The sequence below is a fragment of the Nilaparvata lugens genome, chromosome 3 (genome assembly GCF_014356525.2).
Source record: "Nilaparvata lugens isolate BPH chromosome 3, ASM1435652v1, whole genome shotgun sequence".
Classification (NCBI taxonomy): Eukaryota; Metazoa; Arthropoda; class Insecta; order Hemiptera; family Delphacidae; genus Nilaparvata; species Nilaparvata lugens.
The window spans coordinates 28822806-28836415 of NC_052506.1; the positions used below are offsets into that span (position 1 = coordinate 28822806).

At 35.5% G+C, this 13610-nt stretch overlaps 1 protein-coding gene across 1 annotated transcript in view; it reads right to left on the reverse strand.

Moving 5' to 3' along the window:
• The window catches only part of LOC111055255 (dipeptidase 1), a 206463-nt gene that overhangs the window by 57906 nt on the left and 134947 nt on the right, over positions 1-13610 (reverse strand). Inside the window, exon 5 of the mRNA XM_039423477.1 lies at positions 12305-12461. Coding sequence (XP_039279411.1) covers positions 12305-12461 — 157 coding nt within the window. The remainder of the gene's footprint in view (positions 1-12304; positions 12462-13610) is intronic.

A 13610-nucleotide genomic window follows, 5' to 3' on the forward strand; every position in this document is an offset into this window, starting at 1 on the left:
TCATGTTCGATTAACTGTTTTATATCCTCTCCTTCGATTATGTCCGCTTTCGCATGCATGGGCTCAATCTCTGGTCCAATATTGATTTTAGTTGTCTGACGTTCCTCCTCGATTTGCCGTGTTACCGTCCTGCTTTCCTCTGTTGCTTCTTTCAACCTTTGTTCCGGTTTATCGAAATCCTGTTCATATACTTTCTTTAACTCTTCATTTGTTTGTTTGGTATCTTCATTATTTGGTCGTAGTTCTTATCTATATTGTTTAGTGTTTCATTCATTGATCGTAGTTCTTATTTATATTGTTCAATGCTTCCAGTGTTACTGAAGAACTTTGTTTTATTGCTTCCAGGATGATGCTCCAATCCAGCATGGGAAGGGTGGGTATGTAGCCTTCGGTCGGCGGCGGAAACTCTGTGGTGTGAGGTGCAGGCGTCTGGACTTCTGGAACGGTGGTACATGGGCGTTTCTCCCGCGCGACATCTTTCGTCTCTGAAATCACTGATGTGGCCTCCAGGATGCGGTGTGGTTCTTCCATAATTTATTGGATGATACAATGATGCGAGTGCAGTGAAACGTCCGCGAATACGTGAGGTTATGTGAAAGGTTACAAATGAATGATGATCAAAAGTTGAGATAGTGTAAAAAAAAAAAAAATTCGTTCAATGAAGAAATACAAAAGTGTGATTCAATAATATGTTCAGTGATGAAGTGAATCAAATTAGCAATATCGTTAACATAAAAATGACAATACATACAGGATACACAATGGACAATTATGCGGTAATGAAGGTACGTCTCTTATAATTTATTATTATTATTATTATAAATATTTTACTCTTATAATTTCTTGCCGCAATTCTATATAGGGCTAGTATTCTTCGCAAAATTTTATATGAAAGCAGCAGTGTTCTGCTTGAATTATTCCGTAATATATCCGTGATTTAATTTTACTTCCCTCTTTATGCTTTAAAAACTTAAAAAATATAAATGACTTCAATCCTCTTTTCCATAAATTTTATAAATTGTTTCAATATCCAGCTTAATTCAATTATTTCAATGATCGTATTCGATCGGTTCTTGATGATATAGAACGTATCAGAAACAATAATTGACAGGCTTAAGAAATAATCGAACTCAGAAAGCGAATTAACAAAACTGAAATATATTACAATAAAATATGTAATCATACAGTGCAGATTCAGATTTGATTTACAGGTTGATAATAATTTAGCATTAACAGAAGGAGTTAAAAATGTTCTTGTGCTTGCATGATACCATGCGTGATTCAACAGAATTTTACAATTGATAAAATTGAACAATTTTGAAAAAATAGTGAAAAAATGAATTATAGAAATATTTTTTTTTAAAATGTTCGGGGTCGTGGTTCAGGCAGCGGAGGATAGTTAATCAACTACAAATTCTTAGGAATTACATATGAATAAATTTTAGGCTCTTAATAACTAAAAGCGCTTGTCGGCGTGGCCAATAATTTAACGAAGAAAAATTTATGTTTTTCTGCACTGAAATATTTTCGAAGCGTAGATTGGGGCCCCTTATGACTTATAACTCACGTGAAATTCCTTGGTAGTCGTGGTTTTCTTCTTTAGATCAAAAATCGTTTGATCGGCGGCAATCCAGGCTTCGGTTTCAGCACGTGGGGAATTTTAATTTAAATATCTCCTTCACCGAATTAATTAGGGATAGTTTACTTTAAGCTTTTAAATTTATCGATTGATGAAAACAGAAATTTACGAATAACAAATAAATTGGCCTAAAATATCGGCTCACAAATAGAACATTTAAAAATCGAACAAGAAATTTTACAAATAGGTCTTTGGTAACTATGAAAGAGATCTACACGGTAAGGATTTCAAAAGGGAAGTGCTCCTGTTTTCTCTAAGCTTTTAGGCTAGACCTTGCTTCTCGGAATCTCAATGTAATAATTTGCATAAAAATTTGCCATTGGTAGAACGCTTGTGACGTAAACATGACGTCAGTGGCAAGCAGTAGAATACAATTCCTTTAATTACAATAATAATTTAATTTATGTAATTCTTAAAACTGCTTAATCTTCTAGACATAGTTCCTCTCATACAATGTACACGTGTTAGTGTAACTGATAAGGCAGGGTTGGTGTCTGATAATAGATTAACATGTGTTGCTTTCAAACGATCACCGTCTTGGTGCTATTTCTATGCACTGTGATTGGTTTAGACCTACCAAAGAGATTTAATTACCATGTGGTTCAGTTGAATTAAATTATTAATAAATTAATATTCTTGTACAATTTTTATTAGGTTTGAGATTATTATATTAATTTCTGCCATTTTATCAATAATAGAATTTCATGCCATGACCTATTAGTTACAATAAGACCCGACGCATAATACAATTTCTTAAATAATAAATAATTTCAACGATAACACATACATTTTATTTTTTTATTTGAAATTCTTGATCCTTTGTTGATAGTTTTATAATTTTTAGGAATGATATTTTACCTTGCATGAGAACCGGTATGATATTTGACAATGCTTTGAATCAGTCAGCTGCGTTCGAACTGTTTTAAAAACATCTGATCGATAGTAAACAAGTGTAACCTCAAAATCGGTGAGCGATTCATAAATAATTTGTGCTTTATTCGCAAAATAATTATAATTTTATTGAATAATTTTCCTAGAAAAATATTCAGTACAGAACGGTACTCTTATCAAATATACAGTTATTGATAAGTAAGCTTTATCGCTCGGTCGCTAACTATTCCTTTAGCAAATTCTTTCATTTTAAAAGGTAATCACAATTTTTCTCTCTTTTCATGAGATCTATTTGAAAAATTCATCACAATGAATATATGCTTTATTTGTGGTATTCTTAAGAAATTTGTCTCAATTTAAGTTGGAAATTGAGTAGAACAAGTGATATTTTCGTAAATAATTGTGTCGTAGTACTATTGCGTAAGATTGTTGCATTGGCGCCACAAGGCTGGACTGGCAAGTTCATGTCAATAAGTAGAGAAAGACTTATACGTCGTCTAGCTGTAACAGTAACTGGAACTGTTACTTTTTTCAAAGGATACTTGCAGTTATTTGCATTGATTATTGTCATTACTTTGTTATTAATAGCAGATATTGTTTGTTCCAATGAGTATTGATACAGTATTATTAGCCTCGTAACTGATCATTTCTACCGAGCATAAGTTGAAATGCTGGCTTGGCTTGTATGATTAGATAAGCTAGCCATTGTTCATTACACTACTTCATTGTGTCACCTGCTCTCATGTTTTCCCTCTTATTCTTGTTTGGCTCTTTGTCTTACTCTCTCTCTCGACGAGTGCTCCCTGTTATCGCCTCACTAAGGGTGTTATCAAAGATTTGATGTTTCAAAGAGATGCATTAATCTGTAAAATAAAATGGAATAATGAAATTGCCGAAGCTGTTGAAAAGGATCCAAAAAATAAAAAAATGAAGAATTTATTGAAAGTTATGGGTGAGCATATCGATCACCACCAGGTGGAGTTCAATGATATAATAGATAAGATGCAGAGCTACTATAACAAACAAAATCCTCGATTGGAAACAAGTGAGCTTGAAAATTTGATGAGCCAATTTGATGATACTTTTTTCAATGTCAAGGCTATTCTCGAAACCTTACCATCCACTCAAACAAATTTGAATACTAGTTCTTCCAATGTAGCTTCTTCACCTACAACTGGAAATATCTCGCCAGTTGCCCTACCTAAGCTTCCTTTAATGACTTTTGATGGCGATTTGAAAATTTGGAGTCAATTTAAAGATTTATTCGAAGCCATGGTTCATAATAATGGTCAAATTGCTGACATACAAAAACATATGTATCTTCGGTCTGTACTGAGAGGCGATGCACTGTCAGTCATTTCTGTAGTCCCATTGACAGGTGATCATTATGCTGAGGCATGGAAATTATTATTGAATCGCTACAATGACTCTTACAAGCTGACTGACGCATACTTGCAAGCAATTTTTGATATGCCAGCAGTTAATAAGCAACCAGACTCGCTACGAAAATGTATCACTCATTTAGCTGAGTATATTGCAGCACTAAAACCAATTGGTCATTCAGTTAATGACTGGTCGACTCCGTTATTATTTGTCTTACGTAAAAAACTGTCTGAAGAATTGAGAGAGAAGTGGCAGAGACTGCTAAGAAATGGAACAGTATCCAATTTGAAAAACTTCCAAATATTTTTGAATGATGAAGCTGTTATTTTAGAGGCTACCAAATCCACTGATTTATTGGGGTCATCTACATCGTCAGAAGCCTCCTCACGTAAGTAGTTTGGGAAATCGAAACCCACTATGGGAAAATTACAAAGCTTCAGCTATGATTGTTAAATCGAAATCGGACGAGCTGAAATGTATTGGATGTAATAATTCTCATGAACTGGAGAATTGTAAAGTGTTCTTGAATCTCAAACCGTCTGATAGATTGAAACGTGTAAAAGAATGGAAACTGTGTATATGCTGTTTATTGGCAGGGCACTTTATAGATTGTAGAAGAAGGAAGCCGTACAGTCACTGTACGCGTCATCATTCGCTCCTCCATTTAGAGCCGAGACAGTCGCCTGTTGAAAACACCAACACATTGGCCGGTAATAAACAAATGAGCAGGGTAGACGTGCACGACGTCACTGATCAAAGCCATCAAACATTTGTTACTGACTCAGCTAAGAAAGTATTTTCGAATGTAAATAGTTCCTTAGTATTGTTACCAACTGTTAAATTGGGAGTTCGAGGTAATCAAGGCAATTATCATAAGGTCAAAGTATTATTAGATAGTGCAAGCACCGAGTCATTCATTACAAGGCGATGCATGAAAAAACTGGGTTTAGTGGTACAGAAAACACATAGTTTGCCAATCTATGGATTATCTGATACTAAACTGGAAGTGACAGATGAAATTACTAACTGTGAATTTGAAATACCGAACTCCCCTTCATTAAAAATTACCGCGTCGGGAGTCAACAAAATAGCAGCTACAAATCAGATAAAAAATGCGTACTGGGCACATATTGAAGGACTGGAGCTAGCAGATTCTGAATTTTTCCTTTCAGAGGAGGTTGATATTTTATTGGGTGCTGAATATTTCCCCTTCATTCTGACTGGAAGAAAGGTGATTGGTCCAGCGGGTACACCATCTGCCCTAGAAACTGTATGGGGCTACTGCCTGATGGGTAAGGTATCAGAGGAGAGTTCTACTATCTCAAATAATCTGTGCATGTATTCCAATGCTAGTTCAGAAGAGTTGGTGAAGCGATTTTGGGTCGTAGAAGAGCCACCTAGGACAAAAAAATTATTGGAAAGTGAAATGGCTTGTGAGGAGATATACAAATCAACTGTTTGTCGTTTGAATACTGATAGATACATTGTAGAATTAAAATGGACAAAATCCGAAAAGGGAGAAGAAATGAAAGAGTATACTCTAACACCTATGTCGTATGGTGTATCATCATCGCCATTTCTTGCCATTTGTACTACGCATCAGTTTATTGAAGATGAAGAAAAAATGTTCCCTGCGGCTTCTGAAGCCTTACGGTTTTCTACTTACATGGATGATATAGTTACATCAGTCTCATCAATGGAAGCAACCAAGCAACTGCAGCTTACTGAATTGTTAAGCAAAGGGAAATTTGAATTGCTAAAGTGGGCCAGCAATCATTCTACCATTCTATCAAATCTCCCTCCAGAGCATTGCGCTATTCATGCAAAAGATTTCACTGATAAAACCATTAAAATTCTTGGCTTTCAATCGAATCCAATTGGTTACTACCTCTTCTACAGGGTGAAGGTTCCATCCAGTCTACAAAACGAAATGTTTTATCAACTTTAGCACAAATTTTCGATCCATTAGGATATTTGACACCTTTCATGCTTACCTTCAAGAGTATAATTCAATATCTATGGCAATCGAGATGTGACTGGGATGATATAGCATCCGTGGAGGTAGTGAAGAAATGAGAGCTTTGCGTGGTTGTTTTAGTAGCTAGATTATTACATGAAGTTCAAGAAGTGCTTGCAAAAATTATAAACAAAGATTATATTGCAGCTTGGACTTATTCAACTGTGGCAGTGAGTTGGATTCGGTCTTCACCTCATCGTTGGGCTAGGTTTGTGGCAAATCGTGTAAGTCAAGTACAGGAACACCTGTCTAAAGAGCAATTCAGATATGTGTCAACCGAATGTAATCCAGCTGATTGTGCTAGTCGTGGACTATTGCCCAATGAATTAATTGGTAATTCTCCGTGGTGGAATGGTCCTGATTGGTTAGACAAACCACTGGAGTGCTGGCCACACCAAACCCACGGTAATGATGATGAAAATTCCATACAGATTGAATTGGAAGTAAGAAAAATTACTCTAGCAACACAGAGTAAAGACTCAGAGGAATCAATTTTTCGGTGAACTTGAGAAATCGATGGAGTTTACTCAAAAGAATTGTATCCTTATTCTGGAAACGTTGGCAATTGGAGTATGTATCTAGTTTGCAAACCCGAACAAAATGGTACAGAAAACATAGTAATGTTAACATTGGAGGTATGATTCTCTTAAAGGAAAGTAACCTACACCCTCTACACTGGAGGCTTGGCCGAATAACGAAGACATTCCCTGGACAGGATGGAGTTGTGAGAGTGGTGGAGGTACAGACTGGAAGGGAAGTCTAACTAGGGCTGTCAATAGGGTATGTCTCCTCCCTATTGATGAAGATTAGGCCTTATTGAAGGGAACTTCAATAAGTTTAGTGGTTAGTTTTTTTTTTGTTTCTCGTTTTATATGTGGGAAAGGCTCCCAAGTTGCTTTGTTTCTTGTTTTTATCTATATTGGTTGTATATAGTCATCATTTCTCGTCCCATCCTCTCCTTTCCGTGGGCCTCCTACTCCTTTTTTATAAGTCTCCTCAAGGGCCCCTGAGGAGTGAAGACATTTTCCTTTTTTTCCCTAGTTTCCCTAGTAGGGTTCTTTATAGGTGTTTTTTTTTGTTATTGGAAGTTCTTCCAAGGTGGGCGGAGTTTTCGGACGTTATATGAATGTTCCCCTTTATTGTCTGGCGTTGTGTGGTGGAGGGGGCAATTATACGGTGATGAGCATAGCATAATCGCCAGTTGCCGATTGACAGCCAATCGAACAGCTCACTTCTCGTAATGTCGATTTTTGCAAAGTGATCTATTGATTATTTATTGTGATTTATTACAAGTGTCGTCTCGTCTCATATCGTGATCTGGACCCGGGATCCTGGAAGCAAGGAGGATCTGGACATGAAGGTAGGCCTATGTTATTGTGCACTTAGCCATTTTAATTGTTCAACTTGCTACCCGACGCCAGACAACCCAAAAGTTCTCGATGTAATTGATACAGTCCACAAACCAGAGTGCTGTTTGAGCCAGCCTCTGTCGAATAAACATTAATTGTAGAGATTCTCATGCTCAGTCCATTCCACTCGAAATTTTCTGTTTAAATTGTATCTGAAGCTTGATAATTAAGAATCTAAAATCAAACTTTGCATAGATGGGGCGGACCTCCTGAAATTTTTACAGATATGGGACTTGTGGCAGTTGATAGAGCTTATCGATGACTATTTCAGGTATGAATTTAATCAAAATCGTTGGAGCCATTTTCGAGAAAATCGCGAAAAACCCTGTTTTTGACAACATTTTCGCCATTTTAGCCGCCATCTTGAATCGCATTTGATCGAAATTGTTCGTGTCGGATCCTTATATTGTAAGGACCTTAGGTTCCAAATTTCAAGTCATCCCGTTAATTGGGAGATGAGATATCGTGTACACAGACGCACATACATTCATACATACATACACACACATACAGACCAATACCCAAAAACCACTTTTTTGGACTCAGGGGACCTTGAAACGTATAGAAATTTAGAAATCTGGGTACCTTAATTTTTTTCGGAAAGCAATACTTTCCTTACCTATGGTAATAGGGCAAGGAAAGTAAAATCAGACTATAGATTTATTCATCATAAATCAGCTGACAAGTGATTACACAGATGTGTGGAGAAGCCAGTCTATTGCTGTATTTCCATAAGGTCTATAGTTTCAATCAGGTACTTGAGGATAAAAATACTGTGTGAGGTCTACTATTCACAGAACTAATAGTTACTAATTTTTACTTTCCTTGCCCTATTACCATAGTAAAAAAGTATTGTTTTCCGAAAAAATTAAGGTACCCCAATTTCTAAATTTCTATACGTTTCAAGGTTCCCTGAGTCCAAAAAAAGTGGTTTTGTGTGTGTGTGTGTGTGTGTGTGTGTGTGTGTGTGTGTGTGTGTGTGTGTGTGTGTGTGTGTGTGTGTGTGTGTGTATATATATGAGTGTATGTGCGTCTGTGTAAACGATATCTCATCTCCCAATCAACGGAATGACTTGAAATTTCGATCAAATGCGATTCAAGATGGCGGCTGAAATGGCGAAAATGTTGTCAAAAACAGGGGTTTTCGCGATTTTCTCGAAAACGGCTCCAACGATTTCGATCAAATTCATACCTAGAAAAGTCATTGATAAGCTCTATCGACTGCCACAAGTCCCATATCTGTAAAAATTTCAGGAGCACCACCCCATCCATGCAAAGTTTGATTTCAGATTCCCAATTATCAGGCTTCAGATACAATTTAAACAAAAAATTTCTGGTCATAAGCCATCCCCAATATTCACACAACATATCCTCAAAGTTTCATGCCGTTCTGTCAAGTAGCTTTTGAGTCTATAGGTAACAAACATACTAACAAACAAACTCACAAACAAACTAACAAACAAACTAACACACAGACATTCATTTTTATACATAGGGATAAATTGACTAAGATAATCATAATAATTTTCTGTTGCGCCTATTCACAATATTATTTCTTGTTGGAACAGCCCTGTTGGAGAAGATGTTCTTGTTTAAATCCAACTCCAAATCCTTTATAATTTGAATTTTTCTCCACTAATTGAATAAGTCTCTTCATTCTATCAGAACCACATTTTCGTTTGTGAACATCATGAACATTGTTATATTCCAAAAATAGTTAATATTATCAGAGAACGAGGTAAGTAGTGATGAATTTATGTGTGAGCTACGATCAAATAATCAGATAGATTGGAACTAGTTAACAATGTGAAAGAACATTCATGGAAATGCCTTGATATAATTGATAAAAATTTCTAATTAACAATTTTTTAATGGAAATTGAATAATAGAGAACACAAAAAACTGACTAGAAATTTCAAAACTATCGATACAATCCAGTTTTAATTACTCAACATACAAAACGTTTGTCAGGAAACACAATAAGTTGAATAATAATGTGACATATTCATGTCATTAATTATTAAAAATATATTATGTTTAGCACAGTATAAATGATTGTCTGCTTCCAGTTGTCAACTGAGAGATGGAGGGTAGATAGGGACAGGAATAGGACTACTGAGAAATTCGATTTGAAGCTCCTAGGGGAGAAGTTATCCCATTGGTTGATGACTCCACTGTTAAACGTACTGCACCTTGTTCTGCTCATCCAAACTGTAAAATCTGTTGCTCTGTGTCATGTTTGAGATTCCGAGTTCTCAAATTTATTTCCTATGTGATAGATTGTCTAACTTTGTTAACATTTTATATGTTTTTGTACCCAGTCTTCATTGCTGTTCAAAATTAAAATAGACTGTCGCCAGCATAGAAATTCTGAACTATCAAGGGGTAATAAGAGCTGATAAGAGCTAATAACATGTAGTGATACTGGCAGCTCTGTAATATATCCATCAATGGTTCAAGTGATCTCTGGAGGTGAATTTTCCTCATGAATTCTCCTTTTTTCACTTTCAAAAAATTCGCAATATTAACTTTTAAAATGATTTATTCCATCATTTGAATTCAATTCTAATGGATCAGAATCAATAAATTCAATGTAAAATTTCAAGTATTATTTGTGATATGAATACTTTGCTAGAATTTGAGTGTGGAAATGATGATAACTGTAATCTGTAATGGGCTGTTTATTTTGATTTGATATATGATTCGAGTTGGATTCAACACAATCTACCACGAAATATCATTAGAATAATATTCACTGTGATTCCACTTTCTATATCTATAATTTGAAAATTACGACACAAAGCATTTGTTGTCAAACACATGGATCAAAAATAATCTTTTCAAAATATCTATATGGAATCCAATAAATTAATATGGAAGTAGAGAATAATTTATCCAGTTCATAGATTAATCTCGAACGAAGTCTAATCACACAATAATATATAATTTGATGATACTCTTACGCATCCACATCGGCACGTGTCTTTTATAAACCAAAGGAAGAAGCTTGAAAACATTAAGGATGGCCTAAGTCATTCCATGGAACCAACAACTCATACATTATTTCAGTGCTCGGCCACATGACTTCTTTTACGACTTCGAGGCCCAAAGTTTATGGTTAAGGAGAACAATTTCATGTTTCCTCGGCCCTTTTTAAAGAGACCACTACTTTTGTTGTAATGTGTTGAAGATTTCCCAGAATGAAATTATTCTCAATCTTCATGATGTTCTTTATGAGTTGAGATTTTCATTCTAAAATGAAATTTCAAGAATTCCTATATGGAAAAATTGTACAGAATGGCTCTCCTGTAAAATATTTCAACCAATAAGAACTTCGATTATACAGTATAAGGCATTCAACAATTTTTGAGATTAGACATGAACTTTGAAAACACACAAAAATGTCACGATTCAATGAGTCCAAGGGTATTAGAAAACTATCAAGCAATTGAAAAACTAGAACTCCAATCTGTAGCATATTTGCAGACCTGAAAATTCAACTAAGAAGAAAATATACTGGATTTGTTTTGGCTACTATACTTCAAACAACACTATAACGATATAGATTGTTATAAATAACTAGCCCATTGTCTTTGTCAGTGTAAAATTCCATCCTATGTAGGATTCATTGCCTGTATTTGACTTTGCTATTGTGATAATATTGAAGAATCTATCGAGTGTTATGAGCAGTTAATACTTGATTTATCATAGTACATTATCCATAGTATATCATTGGCGAAATTATGAACGTTGTTGTATTCTTGACGTTCTCAAATGAAGAAGTGTTGTTTGATATAAAGGTATCGAATCACAATAATTCAAAACTCACGCGTTCATAGCGTTGAGAGTATTGAGAGGGATGATATGGGCGGGGCTGTGGAAAAGCCAACCCGTTCAGATTCATTGATTCATATTTTCATACAAGTGACAACTGTTGGCGAGAGGCAGAAGAAATCAGAGAAAATTTGCCGTCCTAGGTAAAAGATCTGCTTGATGCCTCTCGCAACCAGAATGTGGTATATTTAATTATTACATTGTAAGCTATTAAATGATTTAAATTTCATCTCCAAAGTCATTCCTAAAGAAATGATAGTTATTGTTTCAATGCTCAATTTATTGTTTCATAGACAATTATCAGAAGTTGAATATCAAAAAATTAAAAGTTATTTATAATTATGAATAAGCACTGAAATAATGAACGAAGTGATTCTGAAAGCAATTCAATATTGTAGTATTTATCGAGAAGAAATTGCAAAACATACCCCAGATGGAATAGAAAAGAAGAACGAATTTATTGTTTGGAACAGTAACATAGAATAAATTAATAAGCGTAGTATCATAACTGAATAAAAACATAATGAACTACTTGTTTATTGCGAATCTCTACTTAGTTTCAGTTATTTCTTACCAGGAGTTATATCTGCAGGTTCAGAGCTCACCTAGAATGTTACTCACAATTTAGTTTTGAAGTGAGATTTCTCAATCCATTGTCTACATATTTATTGAGTCGTCTATGCATTTTTTCTCTATCAATTCAAAATTAAAATTTAAAAACACTTTTGAAGTGGAAACACTTCTTTCAGCAGTGACTACCTTTACTCTGAAAATGACCCACATCAGGTCAAAACGTCGTCACTGCTAAAAAGTAAGTAGTGTTTCCACTTCAACAGTGTTTTCAAATTCAATGATTATAAATGTCGATGCTATATTAATAGGTTATTTTAATCTTCCATGAATTGAATGTATCTAAAGGTGCGTACAGATATACGCGCCGCGAACATGAGCAATTCACTTTTAATCAGCTGACTATATCTGTATTTTTACAGAACCGGTATAAGATATAGACATAAAAAGCTTGGCTTCAGCTGATTAAAAGTGGATTGCTCATGTTCGCGGCGCGTAAATATGTACGCACCTTTAGAAGGCCAGAGTGTCTATCGCTCAAATGAATGAAAATATAATCACCTGAGCAGCGACTCGTCCGGAGCGTAGACGCAGGAGGTCAGTGTGCGACCAAGCTGACCGCGACCAGGGAGGAACCTTGCGAAGATCTTCACCAAACTTCAGTTCACCTAGTCGATTGTGAACGAACTTTCTTATATTCCACGGCAAATCGTTATGTCTGTAACAGATAATTAACGATTCAATCTAATGCATCATATGCTACCACTTACCATGGAATTATTCTATGTATATATTTATTTTGAATTTTCATAAGTTGGAATGATGGAAGAGTGCTTCAAGTGGAGAAGGGTTATTCACAATAACCATTTTAGAACCTATTGGTATTTTTTGTAAATGAGAAATAATATGTGATTCATATTACACATTGGTTATGATTTTATTTAATGAAGGGATATGTAGGATCGATGTTTTTGTGCGAGCATTAGTTATCCAGCTTCCTTATGAAGGAGATAAGGCATAGCAGGAGAAATATTATTGAGCCAGATTAATGGGGGTATCACATTTAGTGTTACAACTGATATCACTAACTTTTTTGGCAGTCCGACTGCTTCATCAGATATGAGAGTCATTAATCAATATTGTCCTAAGAGAAGCTGTGGTGGGGGGTGGGACGGATGGAAGAGGTGGAGAAGCACATCCCCATGAACGAGGTCACGTGGCCCGAAATCGAGGCTGATAGATTTTAATGAACGGAGCACCGGAACGTAAAATGTGAGTTGGAATCGATTTCATACGGATCGATGGAATTGTACTCTCGTGAATCGACGACGGTTGCTCTTCAATCTGTTACATCAGGAGCACCGAGTGCAAGCGGATTCGTCGGAAGCTGCTCGTTCAGAAGCGTCTTGTGTTTGCACTGCTAGACTAAATTTACATATTCTTTGACAGATCTTGCAAATGCGACGTCTCCACCGTCGAACTAATTAGTATGATTTGAAGAAAGATTGACGCTTGTTATTCTCTCTAGACTGGAGAGAATTCAACTTCACTCCAGCAGTTCAGAAGATGCTATCCTCTAATATTTTGCATCAAGTAAAATATTCCAATGCTAAATTCTCCTGAAAATACGAGATATGAGGGGCTAACTGCTAGCTCTAGTTCTATAAAATAAAGATTCTACATTGTATCTAATACGATGAGATATGTAAAATCTCTCGAATCTTTCTTTGCACTATTAGAATATGGAGCGAAATTTCTAAATTAGTATAAAATGTCAATTGTATTCTTTACTTGTGAAACTCCATGTTCATTCAACTCCATATTGAGAGCCGTTTCCTCGATTAGTATGACCTGCTATGTAGATTAT